Source organism: Remersonia thermophila, chromosome 3 (genome assembly GCF_042764415.1).
Source record: "Remersonia thermophila strain ATCC 22073 chromosome 3, whole genome shotgun sequence".
Lineage (NCBI taxonomy): Eukaryota > Fungi > Ascomycota > Sordariomycetes > Sordariales > Chaetomiaceae > Remersonia > Remersonia thermophila.
The window spans coordinates 272,109-293,236 of NC_092219.1; the positions used below are offsets into that span (position 1 = coordinate 272,109).

Below are 21,128 nucleotides of genomic sequence, written 5' to 3' on the forward strand. Positions count from 1 at the left end.
CGCAAAGACGGCATCAAGGGCAGCATCGAGAATGATCAAAGACTCTTCGAAGAAGGCATGGATTAAGCATTACGCTGCAATCGCAGGCGTTTGCTAGACCTTGGTTGATATTTTGCTGTCTCTCAACATGTGTGAATGCATCATACTTGTTCAAGTCACACCTCAGCATAGTTGGGTCATGCCTCTGATGTGTAGATCGAGCAACAAATTGCAGCTGGCTACTCCCAACAAAACCTCTTGGGCGGTTGGTGTGGACCTCAGTGAACAAACCCCCCAAGCCCTGTCATCCATTTCACCCACTTTCAAGCATCCCTCTCAAACCTCATGCGCCATCCCCTTCTTTTCACTCCTACGCTCTCCGGCAGCCCTTCCTCACATCCAAAACGCCCTAAGCCAAGTGAACCACCCCCGTTTCTCCTTCTTCTTCCCGCCTCTACCCGCACCACGACCGCCACCCTGCGCGCCCTCCATCATTGCCCCCAACCCCCGATTCGATGTCGCGATCCCCCCAAAATGCAACTTATCAGCTGGCTTGGGTCCCTTCCCCTTCCCCTTGCCCTTGCTACGATCACTACTGCCTTTATTCTTGTCCTTGCTCTTGTTTGTGCCCTTTCCATGTTTGGTCATGAACGGAAAATGATCTTTCCACTCCGTTTCGAGGCGGGCGTGGGCGTAAATGCCGCGGGAGTGATGTTTGGCGCCGTGGTGGCCGTGGGGGTGGCTAGCTCCTCTGTTGCCGGCGACAGAGGCAGCGTGGCCACCGCCGTGCCCGCCGTGCCCGCCGTGCCCGTCATGGCGCGTGCTTCTGCCGTGTTGGTTGGACATGTTGCCCATCTCGATGTCATGGTGGGGCTGGGACTTGGCGCCGTTCTTCTTGCCAACCCCGAATAGGCGAGCGAGGAAGCCTGGTTTCTTGTGGCCTGCAGTGTCGTTGTTGCCGTTGCGGCGGAGATGCGCCGCGGTATGCGTCTCCTGGACTTGGGAGAAGGTTTGGGCCCGGGCGAAGATACCGGTGCCGTGTCGTGGGAGGTGGCTAGCGCTGTTATGAACGGGGAGGTGATCCTGTCTGCTCCTCCTACCGCTGAACAAAAAAGAGAACAAGCTTTTCTTGACAGGCTTTTTCTTGTTGTTTGGGTCAACATCGTGGCTATCCCCTTGGGGATACATGGCATGCTGACCGTGAAGATGACTTGGGTCGTGGCTAGAGAGGTTGTGCACCGGCGTCCCTTTGGTGTCGGCGTTCTTTGACTTCGACTTGCCGCCAAACCACCAAGTTACGATGCCAAGAAGCCCCTTTTTCTTTGGAGAATTGTTGAAGGAGTCATTGGGGTTCCCTATCGGCTCGTGAGATCTAGGACCGGTGTCTTGTCGAAGGGGAGAGGCCGACGCGTGGGCGAACAAACCGCCTTTCCCCTTCTCGTGGTGGCCATCTGCGTCCTTGGGCTTTTCCGACCCTTCCATCTGACCTGGCTCCCCACGAGTATTCATGCCTTTCATATGCGGATCTGACTGATGATGGCCAGGCTCGTCGTGGTGGTGTCGAGAATGAGCAAATATTCCGCCTTTGCTTTGTTTTCCAGGTTCTTCGAGGGGATCAACTGAAGTCTGGCTGTTGATCTTCCCATGCTTGGAATCATGGGGCTCCGGCTGGTCGTGGGGAAAACGCATTTTCCCTTTGCCTTTCTTGTCATGTTCTTGACGCGGATCGCGTGAATTCATACCATCGAGGTCGTTGTTGGACTGATGACGAGCCGGGCCATCCTCGTGATGACGAGCATGCGCGAACAATCCACCCATGCCGTTCTTGTCGGGATGTTTTCCATGATGCAGAGGATCTGCATCAATCCCATCAGGGGGCACGCCAAAATCTACATGATGACCATTATCGTCGTGCCTTATCCTCGGCTGTAAAGGACCTTCCAGCTCGGTTGGATCATGCTTATTGAGACCAAACATCTTGTCAAAGCGCCCTCCCTTGCCATCATGTTCTTCGTGTCGACCAGGAGGTAGATATCCATGTTCCCCCGGAGCATTCATCTCGTTGGCCCGCATTGGATCCATTGGACTGCCTGGTGCCATGTGCCCTTCGTCTGGACCGAACGGCGGATGTTGCTGTCCCTGTGCATCGAGGCCGTTGTCCTGGTGTTTCCCGGACATCGCAAAGAGGCCAGCTTTTCCATGGGACCCGTCAGGGTGCTCCGGGCGGGATTTGTCGTGGCTGTGGTTGGGGCCATGGGATTCACCATGCTTGTCGTCAGACCGATGATGATCATTATGACGGCCATGAGAGTCAGGCCCATGACGCTCATGCGAACCATGATGGGGCCCATTGATTCCTTGTGCATGACCGTCATGTCCTGGTGTGTGGCCGTTCGGATCACTAGCAGCCTTGTGTTCACCACGGCCAAGGACTGCCATGGAAGGAGCCTCATTCTGGGGCTCTTCTCTGACTTTGGCGTGGAAGTATTGCTTTTCAATTTCATCGAACGAGTAGCCAAGCGTCGATACAGCAAGGATGGGGAGGAGCCATTTGTATTTCTGGTTTGAAGGAACCCGGCGCCCTTTTCGTTTGTGATGGGCTGTAGCGTTGGCAGCTGTGGCAGAGGCTACCGTGGTTGTCTCGCCATGATTTGGAGCGTGCATCTGACCTTGCAGTCGATGGGGCATGCCCGTGGGTCGAATGCCTGCTCGCGGCGCCGCTGGCCTGGGCTCATCCGGGTCGTAGTACACCCCCTGCGCCGGCTGAACACCAGGGGGAAAGCTGTCAAATCTGCGGTCGTCTGGGCCGTAGTGGTCGGGAGGTCCCGGAAACTGCGGAAGCCTATCGTCGTTACCGGGTTCCATGGGGCCCATTGTGTCACCCATTCGCATGCCTTGGTGGTAGTTATCCGTAGGCATGCCACCCATCCATGTATCATTTTCTGCCGCCATATTGGTCGCTCCAATGCGGTTGTCCAGCGGACCACCCATACCGAGGTTCCCTGGAGGCATGCCGGCGCCTCCCATTCCCGTTCCAGAGTCCATACCTCCGCCCATGCCTATGCCAGCATCCATCGGACCTGCACCCTGTGAAGATGGCGGGAAACCCATGTTGGGTACACTTGGATCCATTGGAATCCCAGGAGCAGGTGCTGCTGCATAACCCATATCCCATGGCCCTTCCATCGGCGGCCCTGGTGGAGGAGGTGGTGGTGGTGGTGGTGGCGGTGCAAAGCCCATATCCATGTCTGGCGGTGGAGGAGCAGGTGGTTCAAAGCCCATAGCCCCTTGGGCTTCCATCAACGGCCCCGGTGGAGGAGGAGGAGGTTGTCCGCCGAGGTCCATTGGCATTTGGGGAGGGGCAGGCTCAAAGCCCATGTCCCCTGTTGGTTGCATTGGCGGCATATCTGGTGGTGGCGGAAAGGGGAGCGGTTCAAGGCCCATGGCCCCTGGAGCTTCCATCGACGGTCCTGGTGGCGGAGGAGGGAGGGGTTGGCCGAAGTCCATTGGCATAGGAGGAGGGGCAGGTTCGAAGCCCATAGCCCCCGGCGCATCAGGTGGTGGTGCAAAACCCATATCCCCTGGAGTTTCCATTGGCATCGCTGGAGGAGGAGGCGGTGGTGGCTGAAAGCCCATGTCTCCTGGTGGTCCCATTAACGGTGGTGGCGGCTCCATTGGCGGTGGTGCAGGTGGTGGTGGAGGTGGTGGCTCAAAACCCATATCCCCTGGGGCTCCCATTGGCATCTCCGGAGGAGGAGGTGGTGGAGCGAAACCCATATCCCCTGGGGCTCCCATTGGCATCTCCGGAGGAGGAGGTGGCGGAGCGAAACCCATATCCCCTGGAACTCCCATTGGCATCTCCGGAGGAGGAGGTGGTGGAGCGAAACCCATATCCCCTGGGGCTCCCATTGGCATCTCCGGAGGAGGAGGTGGTGGAGCGAAGCCCATATCCCCTGGGGCTTCCATTAACGGCCCTGGAGGAAAAGGGGCTGGTTCGAGTCCCATATCCCCTGGCATTCCAGGTGGTGCGCAGCCCATGCCCCCTGGCGGTTCCATTAAGGGTGGTGGCGGCTCCATTGGTGGTGGTGCAGGTGGTGGTGGAGGTGGTGGCTCGAAACCCATATCCCCTGGGACTCCCATTGGCATCTCCGGAGGAGGAGGTGGTGGAGCGAAGCCCATATCTCCTGGAACTCCCATTGGCATCTCTGGAGGAGGTGGTGGTGGAGCGAAGCCCATATCCCCGGGCGGTCCCATTGATGGTGGTGGGGGTTCCATGGGTGGCGGTTCTGATGACAGTGGTGCAGGTGGTGGTGGGAAGCCCATGTCTCCTATGTTTCGTGGTGATGGGCCACTGTCCATTGGTGGTTGTGGTGGTATTCCATCCGCCGGGCCCATGCTTCGGTCACCGTCCGCGGGGGCTATACCAGCAGCCTCAACGGGGGGCAAGCTCTCCGGAGGTGGCATCCCATCGGGTGGCATCCCCTCGAGTGGCATCCCCTCGGGTGGCATCCCCTCGGGTGGTATTCCCTCGGGTGGCATCCCATCGGGTGGTGGTAACTGTTCTTCCAGTCCGCGCTCACCATCCGGTGGACAAACGTTCCCGGCCACCAAAGCGTCCTCAGACTCTGGAAGAAATTCTTCATCAGGCGGTGGCATGTCGCCCTCTTGGAAAGCCCGTTCTTCTTGGATTGCGGGCTGACCGTCCAGGAACGGCTGCTCGTCGTCAAGGAGCGCGCGATCCCCGTCAGGGACATCCAGCAGACAATCTCCATCATCACCCTCTGGTAAAGGCCCTTCTCCCGGCGGTACCTCACCCTCCGGCAGGAACTCGTCTTCGCCCTCCGGGAAACCTCTCTCTCCGTCGACAGGGTCAAGCGGCTCATCTTGCACCAGGAAGAACTCCCCGATCTCCATCCCAGGGTACTCGCTTTCCCCGGCGGGCAAAAACCAGCCCTCCAGGTCCTCCACCTCAAAGAATTCAATATCGCAGGGTGAGATGAACCATCCGTCCATGACCGGAGAGAACATGGGATCCACCTCGGTTTCTAGTTCCTCTTGGGTGTCCAACAAGGGCGGTTCTTCGCTCTCCAAGAGAAACTCGCCCTCTTCCTCGGGAACGTCGAGGGGTTCATCAGGATACCGCTCAGCGCCGCCTAGCGGTGGCGCAAATCCAGGAGCATCTCCAAAGGTGGCAAGGCCATCTTCGCCTGAAGGGAAGAACCAGCCGGAGCCATCAGCAATGTTGGGCTGTTCGTTTTGGTCAGGTTGGACTTCGCCATCCGGGAGGAGCTCGTCTTCCACTCCGCGCTGGCTGCCCTCGGGTTGCTCGTCTTGTCCCAATTCATCGCTGCCCTCAGGTAAGAACTCGTCCCCGGGGTTAGGCTGGCTGTTGGCAGGCTGAGGGCTGGACTCGCCGTTTTCGTCGTCGTCTTCAAGGTTGCGATCCCCTCGCTCATTCGCAAGGCTTTTCTCAAGCAACGGTACAATGCCAGCGTTTTCACCGTCCAGATTGTGCTCACCGACGGGTGAGGTACTGCTGGGCGGAGGGATCGCCGACAAACGTTGCGTGCACAAGGACAACTTATGCGGCATGCCATCGGGGTTCAATGCTTCCGGCTTGGCTAGGACAGCAAATCGATTATAAGGGACGGCGTAATTACTGTCCCCTGGGATGGCAGTGAAGCCTCGGGCACCAGGGCCGTCCATTTCGCTCCGACTATCAGGGTCGACACCTTGCAAGGAACCTACCCGACGTCAGTGAATGTTTCAAACTAGTACTCCATCTTTGAAAATCTGAGCTCACCATTCTGGCTGGTAGCTGGAGGATTATAGTAAGATGCGAGGTCATCCGACGGAGGCGCCATCTGGGAGACGTAATCCCCAATAGTAAACACCCCGGTCCCGACCGTCTGGTTATCCGGGTGCAGACGAGTGTAGTCAGGACCCTCTTGAACAGGTGTGAGCCCGGCAGACGACGGCGGCATGGACCGGCCGGCGTCTTCCACAACCAGGAGAGGCGGCACCTCAAGATGCCGTTTCGTAGAGGTTGTAGGCTCGCTGCATGTTGGACTTGCTTCGATACAGGGGTTCTGACGCCTTCTCCGGCCGTTCTTCCTCGTGGCGTAGCAGTCGTTTTTGGAATGGCCTTCGCCAGCAAAGGCCCGATGCCACTGGATATTCCAATGCCAGGGCCCTCCTTCGGCCACCACCTTTCCGTTCCAGGTGCCGAGGTACACCCAATGGGGGTTGGCGACCCAGCTCTCAGGCGAGAAGGGGGCAGCGCACTGCCTGCACTCGATGCCGTCGGATTGACCGGCAAGCCTGGGAGCAAGAAACCCTGTGAGGGGGCTCTCCGCGTCGAACGGATTGACGTGCTCACACTGATCGCACCTCCAGTACCGTGGCGTTTGATCAAACTCCCCCAGAGGGCGCAGGTCAGCGGTAGCGATTTCGCGCGATCCAGCCGAGTCAAGAATCACGCAACTTGGGCAGCCAGCGAAGGGGTGGTCGCATCCATCGCAGGCATCAAGCTGTCTGGAGAGGCTGTGAGGCGTCCAACAGTTGCAGCATCGGCATTGGGCTGGCACGCCGGAGCGGTCCTCCTCCGTGAAGTCGTCGGGAGATTTCGCGACGTGCAGAGAAAAGGGCCCGCGGACCACAGGGAATCCCGGAGCCGGGCGGACTTCGACGTCATCGTAATGGCCGCATGGCCAGACGTACTCGATAAGGTTCATAGGGAGTTGGTTGATTGCTGGACCCATGGTTGTAGGTGCTACATCCGCAATCGTGTCTGCCGGGAGCGACGGCGACGACTGCAAGGATGGCTCCTCCGCGACTGCGTGGTTGAGAGGTTTGATATGACAGCAATTTGGCCTTTTTATTGAGAGAAAGGCGACTGAATGGTCTCGGCGAGGAAGAATTGGGTATTAAAAACGAGCGGACACATGTTGGTGTGGCCGCGAGGCGGTTTTGATGGGCTGGAATGCCGGGCGGCCGGGCGTGAACCATGGTCGAAACGTTGTCATACCTCAATAGCGGTCTGTGTTTCGAAACCAAAAGACCAAATACAGCTCAAAAAACCCTGTCAAGACCCAGGCAAGGCCATGCCTGGCAAGTTGAAGAAAGGCTCATGTTGGCCCGAAGACACGGCCAGATACATAGTATCACGGACCCTAACCCTGGAGTGACGGTATGTGAGGTACGCCGGTTGGCCAGGAAGTGCGCTCCCCATCATCAGGCCTTGAACGAATAATTATTGAGTGGTATCCATCTAGGCACAAATTCCCGGTTGGTTGCATGTACGAAGTGGGTTTCCATTCCGTGGACAGTCAAGCCACGGTTGACGTGGTCTTGTTGGCGATGCACGTTTCTGTGTCAGGAACCGTGCTACCAAGAGACGAAGCCCACGATGTGGGAAGCCGGGCAAGAAGCAAATAACATGGATATGACCTGGATGGAAACAGCAGTGACGCTTGTCTTGTGACTTGGAGAAACAGAAGCGGTATTGTGCCATGGCAGGCATGTCCAGGAACGCAAAAACATGCATGGTCGAAGCATAGGGTGAAGGAGGGCCGCAGAAGGCCAAGGGCCAAGTCGAGAGAGGTCGACAGCGACCAAACAGGGACCTCAGGTCAATAGAAACACGGTGATTGGACAATTAGGTCTCTCCAACACACCGGGCCCCAACCACCACGCAGCATCCATTCAGTCCTGGCCTGGCATTTAGTCCTGGCCTGGCCTGGCCCGAGCGACCTAGTTGGTGGTTGATATCGACATCCACACAACCTGGCTGTAATTGTGGTCAGAAAAGCGGATGTTCACAGGGACTATAGTACCATTTTTTTATTTTTTTTTTGTTTTGTTTTTCAAATGAGAAATCATCGTATCTTGCGGTGATCTGACGCTACGTCCCGTCCTTTTCATCACTGCAGTTCCACCCTCCGCGCAGCCACATTCTTCCCCTGAACCACCAAGCCTGCCGGCTTCCAGTGCTCTTCGTCCACGCGCTTCGCCGTGAGCACGTACTTTTCTTGGGGCCAAAGACTTACGTAGTTGTCATCCCATGTTACCGGCAACAGCTCGTTCCCATCCGCATCCACCAGCGTCACCCTGACAAAGAAAGCCGGGATCGCGGCCGTGTTTTCCACCGTCACCTGGACAGCGTCCCCGGATCCCTTCACCCCGCTGACCTTGATCGATGCCGGCGCGAGCTGGTTGAGAGAGGTGTAGTCGGCATACCGGCTGACCGGCGTGACGAACCACTCTGACCGCTTCCAATCCGGCACGTCTCTCGTCTTGGAGACCCAATACACGTTTCTGCTAAGTATCACGTCGCCGCCCGAGAGCACCAGACGAAGAAAGACGGCGTCCTGGTGCTTGGTCGCACTCTCCAACACGGCCGTGAGCGAGCCAATCTTCTTGGTTGCGTCGGGCGCCGTGTCAACCGTGAGCACGCTCCGGTGGTGCGTCCTCCCGTGCACGTCCATGACGTCCACCTCCACGCGGCGCTGGCCTGCCCGGTCCGGCGTCCGGTTGATCAGCCAGACATCGCTTCTCACGTAGTCAAACACGACATGCTCCATCCTTGCGGCGGTCTGCACCCCGAAAAACGCCCCCGCCGGGCGCATGTAGTAATCCCACAGCTGCCAGTGCAACGAGGGCCACGCGGCGTTGAGCATCCAGTACACCAGCCCCGTGGCCGGCCTGTCCTCGTTGCTCCACATCGCCACGTACGCTTCAAACTGCGCTCTGGTCGCCTCGTAGTCCATCAGCTGCGCCTTGACGAGGTAGTCCTCCCTGCTCGTCGGCGCGCCCCACCGCTTCCAGAGCGCCGCGTTGTAGATCTGCCTCGTCGTGAACTCGCTTCCCTCGCGCGACATGTGGAATAGCGTCTTGTTTGGCCTTTTCCACAGGTCCTCAATCTCGCTGTCGCTCAGGAACCGCCGCAGCGAGGCCAGCTCCGGCGTGCCCACGCCCGCGCCGAGCTCCGAGCCGAACCCAAACGCCGCCCCCAGTTTTCCTTTCCCGTCGTTATCCCACCAGTACGTAGGCGGAACCCACTCGTACGGCCCCTCCATCTTCATCCCCGCCGGCCCCGTCAGCGAGTCGCTCACGAACCCCCTCCCCGCCGCCGAGGGGATCAGCGGCACCTGCCACCCCGCCTCCCGCGCCGCCTCGACGTACCCCCTCGTCGCCCTCTCGTCCGGCGCGAAGTCGCTCCCGATCAGGAACCCGAGCACGCTCGGGTGGTTGCGCATCATCTCGGCCTCGTGCCGCAGGCTCTCCCGGGCGATCCGGTAATCGGCGTCGGCCCACCGGCCCATCCGCAGCACGTCGGCCGGCAGGTGGTTGTTGTAGGGAAAGGCCTCCCATTTGTCGCAGCACTCCCACCCGGGCAGGAGCATGATCCCGGCCCTGTCGGCGAGGTCGTAGAGGCCCGGGTGCTCGAGCTTGCCTTCGAGGCGGAGCGTGTTGAGGCCCATGGCGGCCGCGTACGCCAGCGTCTGGGCCCAGTGCCGTCGAGCCGAGCGGAGGAACATGTTGGGGGTGTAACCCGCGGCGAGCACTTGGAAGGGCCGGTGGTTGACGTGGAAGATGGTGGAGTTGTCGCGCGTGAAGGAGCGGCTGACGCTGCGGAGGGCGAAGGTGGTGTGGGCGACGTCCGAAGGGGAGGTGGAAGAAGCGGGGATGGCGGAGACGGTCGCGTTGTAAAGGTGCTGCGCGCCCCAGCGGCGTGGCCACCAGATTTGCGGGTTTTTGATGGTCGTGGTGAGGATGAGGTCGGCGGAGGAACGCGGGGCCAGAGCGAGCGTTTGTGTCCACTGGATGGGCTGGCCGCCTGCTTCAGGGACGATGGATGCCATCGCTGTGACGGTGAGGGGCACGTCCTCGAGGTTGTGAGCGCGTGCCTTGAGCGTGGCAACCACGGGTTGGGCGTCAAGGTGGCGGCTGAGCTGGGTCTCGACGCGAAGGGGCTCCAGGCGGACGGCCCCTGTCTGTCGGACCTCGATGTCGCGCCAGATGCCCGTGCCATTGTCGGCAGGCCACGGGTTCCAGTCGATCCAGCCGATGGCCAGATCGCGGTAATAGTTGGTAGGATGGACCTGGATGACGAGCGCGTTGCGATCGCGGACGAGGCGGGTGATGTCGTAGGCTTTCCCGACGTACGACCCGGCCTGGTCGGCGGAGGAGGCGACACGCTCGCCGTTGAAAAAGATATCTGCCCGCGAAGAGATGCCGTGGGTCTGCAGAAAGAAGTGGCTCCCCCCGCGAGGCTGAAGCTCAAACTCGCGACGGTAGATCCAGGGGACGGAGAATTGCGCTGCGTCGACCTTTCGAAGGGCATCCATCCGAGTAGAAGAGCTCGTCCTCCTTGTAGACGCCGGCCTCGATGAGGCAGCCGATCAGGGTGCAGCGGGACGTTCCAACGTGGTGCCACGATGATGTGTCGAGCCCGGGCTTCGAGAGCGCGCTGAGGTCGCTGCCGACTTTTGCCGACGACGCAAGGTCCCATGAGGGTATCACAGCCGTGTCTCCTGGCAATGACACCAAAGGAGCCGCTTGGCTGGCGACCGTTGCCAGTCCAAGAGCAACGGCCAGGCCCTTGACACCCATGTTGACAGCACGATGCAGAGTGGGCGTGGTGTTTACCTATGCCGCAATTATTAGCATCGAGGATCATCCAAAGAGTGGGCGCCGTTTCGACAAGAACCCACGGATGTGCCTGTTCAAACCGGCGCACGAAGCTCACGGAAGCTCCTCATGACCTTTCCTTTCGCGGGTGCATGGTATCATTGACTTACGTATGCCCTAATCTGGCAGGTTACTACTGTTTCACTGCATCGGGGACGATGGCACACAGCAGGCAGCACGTTGTCAGGGACGATACCTCATCATGTATTAGGCACTCCATAATTTAATCAAAATTGGACGTTGCAGCAGCAATGTCACCCTGTAGTTGTTTTCGCCCTTTGTAAACCGCCTCCCCAAGCCCTACCTGCGGCACACCTTTATTATACCTCCGATACAACCGCGGCCGAGACTACGTTACTACATCGTCCTGGGCGTCAGGGGCTGCGCCACCCTCAAGGACATCAACGGCACCTCATTGTCCCAGCTAAGACCATGATTGGCTTCAAAACTCTGTCGCAGCCTCTCAGCACCAGAGAGCATTGGGGAAACGTGGCAGGATGCCTCATTCAAGGCTTTGCCTTTCTGATCCTATGTGGGTGTATGGGTACCCAGCAACGACTCCGGCTGGCACCGTCGAAAACCCCTCGTTATTTTCACATTCTATTCTTCTCTTGATAGCCACCCTCCATCAGGCATAGAGTTTGGCGGCCAGGTAGTGTTGTAGGGATGGGTGAAGAATCGAGGGGTTACTCTCATGGACAGGACTCACAGGTGAGATGATTGTTTGTGTTGAGCGGTAAGGTATGATTTAGAGGACTCGTAGCAAAGGGGCGCTTTCATGCAAAATGTCGTGGCCGTGCTGTGCTGTACGTAGTCATATCGACGAGCTATGAGATAGATACGCTATCTGCCGCTTGGAAGCATGGCACGGCCATGGGACAATCTCGCCTTGCATCATGATTCCTGTTTTCCGGATGAAATACCACGGCGTCGACCCAAAGAACACCCGCCAACGCAGGACCCTTGACAAAAAGACACAAGAAAGGAAAACGCTCGTAACGGCATTGTACAGAAAACTCAGTCATACACGCAAGAAGAAGCCAGAAACAAAAAGGATGAACCCAACCGTAACCAACAGGTCCAACCGGAGAGACAGACGACTCCTTTCGCGGTGGTATCAAACTCCCGAACGTCCCTCCACCCCAGGCCCGATACGACAAACCAGAAACTTAAGGAAACCCAAGGGAGACAAGGAAACGCAAGCCCTACCGATCAGGGGATGCTCAGCTCTGATCCATCGCCATGGGTGGCGACTCTCCCGACTCTTCTCCCTGGCTATCCACGCCGGCCATGCTTGCAACCGCCGCAGGACCGCCGGCAGCACCGCCGGCAGCTCCCGTTCCCGCTCCCGTTCCCGCTGCGGCGCCAGCGCCAGCGCCAGCGCCGGCCCCGCCGAGCCCCGCCGGCCCCCTCTTCCCGCCGCCGCCCAGCCCCAGTCCCAACCCGCCTACCCTGGCCCCCTTGGATCCCAGCCCCGCCGCGGCGGCGGCCGCCGCCTGCGCCGCCGCCAGCCTCGCCTCGTTCCGCTCCCGCCGCAGCCGCTGCTCCGTCACCTTGAGCTTGGCCCGCTCTTGGCCCAGGAACTCGGCCTGCGAGCGCGCCTCGTCGCGCTCCACGCGCAGGCGCTTCTCGATCTGCCGCGCCGCGTACAGCTCGTTGCGCACGGTGGAGAGCTGGAGGCGGGTCTCGGAGAGCTCGTTGCGCAGGGTGGTGACGAGCTTGGCGAGGTCGTCGGGGTTGTCGGGGATCGGGCCGGACGTGCCGGGGTTGGTCGTCGTGGTCGTGGCGGCGGCGGCGGCGGCGGCGGCGGCGGCGGACAGGAGAGGGTTGGCAGGGGCGGCGGCGGTGGTGGCTGCTGTGGCGGTGAGGCTGCTTGTTGTGGCGGGGATGCTGAAGGCGGCGGTGGGGTAGAGAGGGTGGGAGGAGGGACGCGTGGTGGGGATGATGGCGGTCGGGGAGGTGATGATCGGGGAGGCCACGTTGGTGGTGGAGATGGCCGCGGCGTTCCAGCCGAGGTTGGCCGTGTCGATGGTCAGGCCCCGCGGTCCTGGTCCATGCTGGAAGCCGGAAGGGACGGAGCGCGGCAGGTGAGCGGCCGCGCGAAGCGAGGCATCGTCGAAGGGGGCGCTTGGGCCGAGGGGGTCGGTGGGAGAGAGATAGCCCGGATGATGAAGGGGGTTCTTCAGGGCGTGGTGGATGGCGGCGGGAAAGCTGGATTCGGTGGCGGAGGTGACGGCGTGGAAGTCCTCCGGGGACGGCGGAGAGGCGAACTGCTCGTGGCCCAGGAACGGGTTGAAGTCGGAGCCGTCGTAGGCGAAGGGGTCCTCGAAGATGTTGACCATGGCGGGCAACTGCCGATATCAGGGACCGCACGGCAGCAGTCCGCAGGCCGCGGCCGAGATGGTCCAGGCACGATGCCGCGTAGTCGTACTACGGGTACCGTTCTCACGGATGTGGAGCGGGTTGAATTTAGGCTGTGGTCGCCGAAGGGCAAACCACGCTGCTGGGCCTCACTCCGAGGGGCTGGAAGAGCCAAGTGAATGCCGTCGAGCTCCACTCTTGACGTCGGTTAATAATAGATGCCGTTGACGAGAAGGGGAGGGAGTGGGATGCGCCAGGTCGACGGAGCGCACGGCGTGCACGAGTTCAAGTACGGCCGCAACGTGGTGGGCAGAGTCGGATTTGGCCGGCTAAAGGCTAAATTTCATGATGAAAGGGAGCTGCAGCACAGACAAATCTTGCTTTGGGTCTGCTCCGCTCTCCTGGTCAGGGGGGCTGGCCGGTCGAGCCCTCGCCGTCGACGAGGAATGGCGACGTCCAAGACTGGAGAAAGCGTCCGGTTACCACCAGCACGCGCGGCAGACGGCAGACGGGCCTCGATGCGGCTCCTATCAGAAAGAGAAGAGGCCCGTCGTCGATGAGGGGCTCGGCCCTGGGGGGGAGGGCTCCAGAGAGAGGGAGGGCAAGCAAATTTGCTCATGTGATCTCGGAGGTCGTCTCCGCAGAGCTAGACTGGTCCTGTCTCGTCGACTCCGTCGCCAAGCGGTCTTCCCCGGGATTCCTGCGCTGCGACATCTTGGCGTCGGTTGTTTGGCGGTACCGCCCCGGCCGGGCGTGTGGAGGCGAGAGATGGTCGGCGAGGGCCCCGAGGGGCCAGATCCATGCGGAGAGGGCCGGTGAAACACGGTGTCAACGGGGTTCGTTAGGGTGGCATTGGCATCGGGCACCACTGAAACCCGCACAAAGCCGACGGCGAAACGCACCGAGGGGGAGCAAATGATAGTTAAACGATGAGCGCGCGGGAGAGACAACCGAGACAAGCCCCGACGTCCGCCCTCGCCGCGCAGGCCCTTGGCCTGGATCTTGACGGCTTCTCGGAAGTTTCCGTGCAGCTTCTGGAACTTGCTTCCATGCTGGCTTATGCAGCCACTAAGGTAATGTGCGTTAGATGGCCCCCAAGGGCGTCCGGCTTCCGTGATCCTAAAGCGGGATGGCTCGGCGAGTCAGGCCAGGGTGAGCCGTCAGGGGTTCCCCTTGGGGTCCATGAAATCCGCTAGTTAACCATAACTACCTACGGTAATACCTCGTGCAGGACGACGTTGGAAGACCGTTACAGCAGCCCTCCCTTCTTCACATCATGTCTGAGCCATTCAACGCCTTCCACATCTGGTGGTGACATCGCCGGCGCATTCGAGCTTCGGGGTCGCGGGTGGTACAGCATCGTCTATCTGCCACCTTGGGCGCCTTGCTAAGACGTAAATGTCCGAGATCTGGCCGGCCCACCACAACGCCAATATCCCCCGTGGCCAACAAAGCCATCCGAGAAGGAAACCGTTAAGTAACGATGTCCGGTACTTCTGCATGTGGGACATGGGCGTGCTATGCAAACAAGGCCGCCCTCGCCGCCGCGGCACCGTTGCCACCATGGCGAAATCAATCTGCCTTCCTCTTCATCCTCCATGTACCTCCCTTGTCACTCCCGGTCTAGGTACCTAGCCAGCACCATCCGGCTCTGCAGCAACCCAGCGACTACCCCTCACGCTATCCAGCTCCCCCTCAACCTTGCCATCGTGCTCCGGAAGCCTCCGCAGCTCCGCGACAAGGGGCATCAAGTCGCTCCCCTCCCGCAGGCCCCTGCCATGCCCAGCAACCCCTCTGGCGCCTTCGTCAAGATGGATGGCGTCTGCCATCAACGTATCTCGCCACCCACCCCGTCAGCACCAACGCGATCGATACCAGCGCCAGCACCCCGTACGCCGCCCACTCCACGACAAACAAGCGCGTCTCGGGGATTCGCACCACGACATCGGCGATGCTCTCGGGCCGAGCTAGCGGAACAAACGAAACCGTGGCGGTCGCGACCGGATACGCCGTGATGCCAACAAACACAGTCGAATCGCTCGGGTCAGCACTTCCGGGCTCAGCTCTGTCTCGCTCCCGTCCTGCCCTGTATGAGCCAGCACAATCTCCCCAAACTCCGATGCCTCCCGCGGCATCACCCCCCTCCCCAGGGGCCGGGGCGGGGGCGCTCAGACCGACACGTCCAGCCGGCCGGCGACGGCGTGATAGCAGGTGGCACACGAGATGATGTTGACTTCTTGGAGCAGGGCCGGGCCGTCGCCGCCGTGGTAGCGTCCCGCCGTGAAAGATCAGGCGGCTGTAGAGGGCCGCGTCCGAACAGTCCGGCTTGGACGAGATGTGGAGATGCGGGGCCGAGTCGTAGAGCGCGCCACCACCGCCAGAGCGGAGGTGTGCAGCGATGGTCGAGGAGCATGGAGCGTTTGGCTGAAGAGCCGCCGCTAGGGCGGCCGTGATCGTTGCTGGGCATTCGTAGATCGACGAACGGTTGACGCTCGGCAAGGGCGCCGGCGAATGGCTGCCCACCATGCAGCGAGCCCCTGTAGGACGGCGGCCGGGAGGGAGGTCCACAGGATGCCGAAACGGAGAAGGACGGCCTGGAAGAAAAAGGACGTATTCCCCCTGCTGTCGGTGGGAAGGGTAGCAAAGCCGTTGTTTCGGAAGGAGAGAGGACGGTGAAGGCGATGATGACGTCCATGACGGACATGAGAAAGGATGCAAAGCGCATCAGAAACGGGTAGTGGAGGGGCCCAGGGGCGCCATTCCTTGGCCATGCTGAGGCGAACCTGGTTGGGACGCGAGTGCCAGCTGATGTTGATACCTAGCTATCTACGGTAGCGACCCAAGCATCGCTAAGGGGGCGGTGGCCTGCTCTTTGGTCTTGTAGTCTGATTATTGCCTTGGAAAACGATGGGAGAGCGGACGGCTCTCATTACAGCTCTCAAGTTGAGAAAGGACACTGAAACAAAGTCCCCTGCCCGAGTTCAACCTGTCATGTATTCCACCGAGTCGCACCACCTTGACGCTAGACATCTTCAGCGGGCCATTCCCACCAGGTAACCATCGGTATTCCGTGGATGCTCATGTGCGCCGAGTGAAAGCTGATCCGACCTCCCGGTTTATTTCCGCCACGTAGCATCCGCGCTTCAGCCTCAACTTCAGCCGGCGCAGACTCCGAGCGCACATCTTGCAGTCCGTCCTTTCGGCGTACCCCGCCGGACAACGACAACACACACATCGCCAGTGTGACTTTGACAATGACGCGCCTTGGTGTCGGACATTGGGCTACGAAGGTCACGGTCAAGATGGGACCGGCGTGGCTCCTGCTCGGGTGTCTTGCGACGGTCGGTGCTCAGTCCACGGCCACCCTCACCTTCTCCTCAACGTCAGGACAATGCAACGGCGTCGGCTTCTCAAGCTGCCACCGCCTCACCCAGCTGCTCGCGGAATGCGCCAAAAAGCACGCCAAGGCCGAGGATAACGTCGCCTGCTTTTGCACACAGGACATGCTGGATGCCATGGTCTAGTACGCTCCCGGTGCCTTAGCCGGCCCCCCGCCGGGACCGGCCAACGAGCGCTCCCATCTAACGCCCCTTTTCCAGCTGCAAAGGCGAGGTCCGCTCGTGCCTCAGCACCTACCATGCCGATGCCCCCTACGACGGCATGATGTCGGTCTGGGAGGAAAGGTGCCAGCCACACCTGACCACGCTCTACCCCTCGAGCACCCTCACCACGCCGACCCTCGCGTCGCCCACCGCCACGGCCGACCCGGACGGATGCAAAGCGGCGTGGAAGGCGTGCCAGTCGCGCGATGATCACCTGCGCTCGTGCATGAGGTCCTTGACGACGGACGTCACGCACACGATCACGGGACCCCCGGCGTGGACGAAGACGGTGACGCTCGTCACGGCGGCCCCGAACCACGAGGAGATCCTCTCGGGCTGCCTGTGCCAGGAGCATCACCTCGCGCTGGCCTCGGCGTGCTACGTCGACCGGTCGCACTGCCATCCCGGGTTCACGCATGCTCTCTCGGGGGCCATCGAGTCAAGGTTTTGCGGAACAGGCTGGGTGAGTTTCGTCTCGGCATCTTCAAGACCCCGGTCTCTGGTGATGCCTATGCGAGTCAAAGAATCCCTAATTCACAAACTCACCACTCTGCAGGCGACGAGAGCGAGCATCACGGCAACAAGCACGGCCCCGTCGCCGACCCAGACGCAGACGGCCACGAACGGGGAATCGGACGGCGCCACCGAGCCAATCCCTGTGAGTACCGCAACCCAGTCGGCGGCCGGGAACGGCGGTCCTCGTCCGTGGCAGGGCGGTGCGGTGTTTCTCTTTCCTGCGGCGGCGCTGGGATTCTAGGATCCGTGAGAAAGGGGAGCCAGCGGGACGTGATGAGCGTTGCCATGCCCAAGCAGAACGAAGTCAGAAGGATGGGGTCTGAAACGACAACAAAGCTCTGCGAGAAGAAGAACTTCTCCTTCTCCCCTCCTCCTCCTCCTCACGTTCTAGTATATTATCACGATACCATGAGATTCCCGGCTTGATTGCAGGGCAATAGCCCATCTTTTGTGCATACCTTCCTCGGAAAGATATTTCTCACCACGTCCGCGTCATAAAACTATTGAAGAATTCAAATTAGCATTGGTGTTCATTATTCTGTGATGGATCGTGGCACTCGCGGCTGTTGTTCTCATCCATGTGGCGGAGCGACAGCAATAATATGGTGGCGCGAAAAGGGGGGGCTTTCAGCTGAGACCTTGGACCTCAGCTCCCTCGCTCAGCTTCTTATTTCACGCCCTGTCATCTTCTCCCTTGCATCATCATCATCATCATCATCACCATCTGCACTCGCATGCATGCATACTGTGTACAGCATTAGCAGCCGTTGAATATTACCTAGTGCCTGAAACTTCATCACCAAGAAGGGACAGCAGGTAATTATATTTTGTAGTTTCCATCAGCTCGTCACGATGGACGCACCCGCCCGCCATCTCCTCCACCGCGCCCTCCAAGACCGCATCGCCGGCTCCCTCGTCGGCTCCGCCCTAGGCGACGCCATCGGGCTCTACACCGAGTTCCTGTCCGCCGCCCAGGCCGCCGAGGCCTATCCCTCGCGCCGCTTCACCCTTGCCGGGCCCGACGGCCGCCCGACGCCGTTCCACCCGGATTACCACCGCCTGCCCAAGGAGCCGGGACACTGGACCGACGACACGGACCACGCGCTGCTCATCTTGCTGGCCTTTTTGCACGGGGCGGATGGCACCGCGGCCGCTGCCTCCACGAACCCCTCCTCCCCCGGTCTCCAAGGAGACCATCCGCCCCCGCTCCCGACGCAGCGCGACCTCGCGGAGCGCCTGCGCGTCTGGACGCGCCAGGGCTTCCCGCCCCTGCAGACCATGCCGCTCGGCCTGGGGAGGCTGGTCGGGAGCGTCGTCTCGAGCAGCCGCTTCGCGACCGACCCGGAAGCGATGGCGCGGGAGGCGTGGGAGCGGGCCGGGCGGCAGGCGGCGCCGAACGGGAGCTTGATGAGGACGCATGCCGTGGGGCTGATTTGCGCGGTGCGCGGTGGAGGAGGTGCCGGCGTGGATGGAGCGGGCGGCGGCGGGGATGCAGACGGGATCCTCCGGCCTCGGACGGCAGCAGCAGAAGCAGCAGCAACAGCAGCAGTAGAGCCTCAAGACGAGACGGAGCGCGAGGTCTTCGCGGCCGCCGCCCGCCTCTCGCGGGTCACGCACGTCGACCCGCGCTGCGTTGTCTCGTGCGTGGTCGGCACGGCGCTCGTGCGCGGGGTGGTGCGCGGCGAGGTGCGGAGCGGGAGCGACATCGACGCCGTCGTCGCGCGCTGCCTGGCGTGGTTTCGGGCCGAAGGCCGGGTGGCGTCGGACGGGGACGTGGACGAGGCCGAGCTCTGGCGGCACGTCAAGCCCGACGAGACGGACGGGCTCGAGGCGTTGAGGCTGGACGACGAGAAGGCGATCGGGTACGTGTACAAGGCGCTCGGGGCCGGGGTCGTGGTTTTGAGGACGGCGATGCGGAGGGAGGAGGAGGCCGAGGGGAGGGGGTTCTTGGTGCGGACGAGGGTATTTGAGGAGCTGATTACGGACCTGGTCCTGCGAGGCGGCGATGCGGACACGAACGCGTGCTTTGCCGGCGCGCTGCTGGGCGGGTATCTCGGGTATGGCGCGCTGCCGGACCATTGGAAGCACGGGCTTAAGCACGAGGGATGGCTGCTCGGCAAGGCCGAGGCGCTGTGCCGGGTGCTTGGGGTCGTGGAGGGCGGGGGGGATTACGTGGGGAAGGACGACAAGGATGCGGAGGTGTATGGAGGACGAGAGCCGGTGACCGAGGCCGAGATGGAGCGCCGGTGGATGGTGCTTCAGGGGGAGGTGGCCTCCAAGATGCAAGAAGCTGCCAAGGGAGAGGCGCCTAAGGGGAGGGAGCCCAAGGCGGGACCCTCATGGTCTTTGCCGTGGACGTCCCGGGGGACCTCGAAACGGGATGCCAAATGAACAATGCAGCTTCGCTTGCTTTTGCGAGGATACCAAGACGGCAGCCAACCTAGCCACGACGTGCGTCTAGAAGCTCACATTTCAACCTCTGAAAACTCCTACTCCTCTGCCAACTCCTTTCCCTCTTGCGCCTCGACCTGCCGCTTCTCCGGGGGATCCAGCGTGTTTTCCAGCCGCTTGATCACCCTCGCCGGGTTCCCCGCGACAACCACAAAATCCTCGACATCCTTGGTCACCACGCTCCCCGCGCCCACCGTGACGCCGCGGCCGATGGTGATGCCGGGGAGGACGACCACGTTCCCGCCAAACCAGCAGTCCTCGCCGACCGTGATGGGCTTGCCGTACTCGGGCCCGAGCACGCCGTTTCGGACGGCCGGGTCCACCGGGTGCGTGGCGGCGTAGAAGCTGCAGTTGGGCCCGATGAGCGTGCGGGCGCCGATGGTGATGACGCAGGTGTCGAGGAAGGTGCAGTTGGAGTTGATGTAGACGCCGGCGCCAAACCTGGGGAGGGGGAAAGTTGTCAGAGCGTCCTCCTTCGTGCCGAGGCCGACGGTGAGGGGGGTGAAGAGTAGGGGATGGGTTGGGGAGCGGAGCGTGACCTAAGCAGTCTACTATAAGCGGTCACGCACGAGGGGATACCCACTTGCAGTTGTAGCCGTAGTCAAACTTGACAGGACCGTCGTTCCACGGGTACGCTCTCAACGCCTCGATCTCTTGGGCGCTACCTTCCGGCGGGAGCGGCGTCTTGTCTCCAACAATCCTGGGGGTCGGTCAGTCAAGTCAGCGCCGAATCGGGGTATCTGACATGGCGTGGCCAAGGGCTCCCGTTGGTTCCGTACTCCTTCCACAGCTCGACCAGTTTCCTACGCGGGGCGCCGTTCGCGTTGGCCGTGTTGTAGGCATGGCAGGCCACCTTGCAGCGCCGCCGATCTTCGGTGAGGTCGGGAGCAAAGGCGTAGTACAGCTCGCCGGCGAGCATGCGGCGCCGGCTCTCGCCCGGAGTCAGCAGGTCCATGATGCTTCCTTGTCACGGGGTTCTGTTGTGTTGGTTGGTCGACGAGGACCGTTTGCGTTCTTGGTGTTGATAAAGGTGGTCCGGAGCGGGGCATTCCTCGCGCATACGCTACCGTCCCCTCCGTCGCAATTCGGCGTGTCTGGAAAGGTTGCGGATTGCCGAGGTGTCCCCGCGACCTGAGCCCCTAATTAAGTGTAGTGTGGGTCGGGGCGAGTCGCGCGGGTTGCGTCTCATCCGCGACAAGACTTGTTGGAGATCGATCCTCATGCACCCGCTGGCTCTTGAATTCCCGAGAAGGATACAGTTGTGTGCTTGAAATAGTACATGGTGAAGAGCCTCAGCGTTTGCGCTTCATCGCTTCATGGAAGCATGTACATACACATACCGTCGCTACCTGACTCGGGGGAGGGGAGGGGGTTCCGCTCACTACCATAATAATACCTAGCCGACCATTCAGAGCCCCCCCCCCCCTCCCGCCGGCCTGTTGTGTACCTTACTTACAGAGTAACGTACCTAGGTAGGTAGTTAGTTAGCAGCCAGGTCATAATAAAGCCCAGCATCCGAGTCCCAAA

At 60.9% G+C, this 21,128-nt stretch overlaps 5 protein-coding genes across 5 annotated transcripts; 2 read left to right on the forward strand and 3 right to left on the reverse strand.

Annotated features, from left to right (window-relative positions):
• Positions 1–7,901: 7,901 nt before the first annotated feature.
• Positions 7,902–10,593, reverse strand: VTJ83DRAFT_2899 (uncharacterized protein; the record flags this gene model as incomplete). The annotated part of the gene is made up of 2 exons (XM_071009219.1): positions 7,902–10,198; positions 10,311–10,593. The coding sequence occupies 2 exons, from the start codon at positions 10,591–10,593 to the stop codon at positions 7,902–7,904; spliced, it is 2,580 nt and encodes an 859-aa protein (XP_070866780.1).
• Positions 10,594–11,894: 1,301 nt separating this feature from the next.
• VTJ83DRAFT_2900 (uncharacterized protein) lies at positions 11,895–13,013 on the reverse strand (the record flags this gene model as incomplete). The annotated part of the gene is made up of 1 exon (XM_071009222.1): positions 11,895–13,013. One exon carries the CDS (start codon positions 13,011–13,013, stop codon positions 11,895–11,897), a length of 1,119 nt encoding a protein of 372 aa, XP_070866781.1.
• A 3,273-nt stretch (positions 13,014–16,286) lies between these two features.
• Positions 16,287–17,391, forward strand: VTJ83DRAFT_2901 (uncharacterized protein; the record flags this gene model as incomplete). Its single annotated transcript, XM_071009223.1, has 3 exons — positions 16,287–16,555; positions 16,632–17,097; positions 17,191–17,391. The coding sequence occupies 3 exons, from the start codon at positions 16,287–16,289 to the stop codon at positions 17,389–17,391; spliced, it is 936 nt and encodes a 311-aa protein (XP_070866782.1).
• A 611-nt stretch (positions 17,392–18,002) lies between these two features.
• VTJ83DRAFT_2902 (uncharacterized protein) lies at positions 18,003–19,541 on the forward strand (the record flags this gene model as incomplete). The annotated part of the gene is made up of 1 exon (XM_071009224.1): positions 18,003–19,541. One exon carries the CDS (start codon positions 18,003–18,005, stop codon positions 19,539–19,541), a length of 1,539 nt encoding a protein of 512 aa, XP_070866783.1.
• Positions 19,542–19,639: 98 nt separating this feature from the next.
• On the reverse strand, positions 19,640–20,556 carry VTJ83DRAFT_2903 (uncharacterized protein; the record flags this gene model as incomplete). Its single annotated transcript, XM_071009225.1, has 3 exons — positions 19,640–20,042; positions 20,185–20,301; positions 20,381–20,556. 3 exons carry the CDS (start codon positions 20,554–20,556, stop codon positions 19,640–19,642), a joined length of 696 nt encoding a protein of 231 aa, XP_070866784.1.
• Positions 20,557–21,128: the final 572 nt, after the last annotated feature.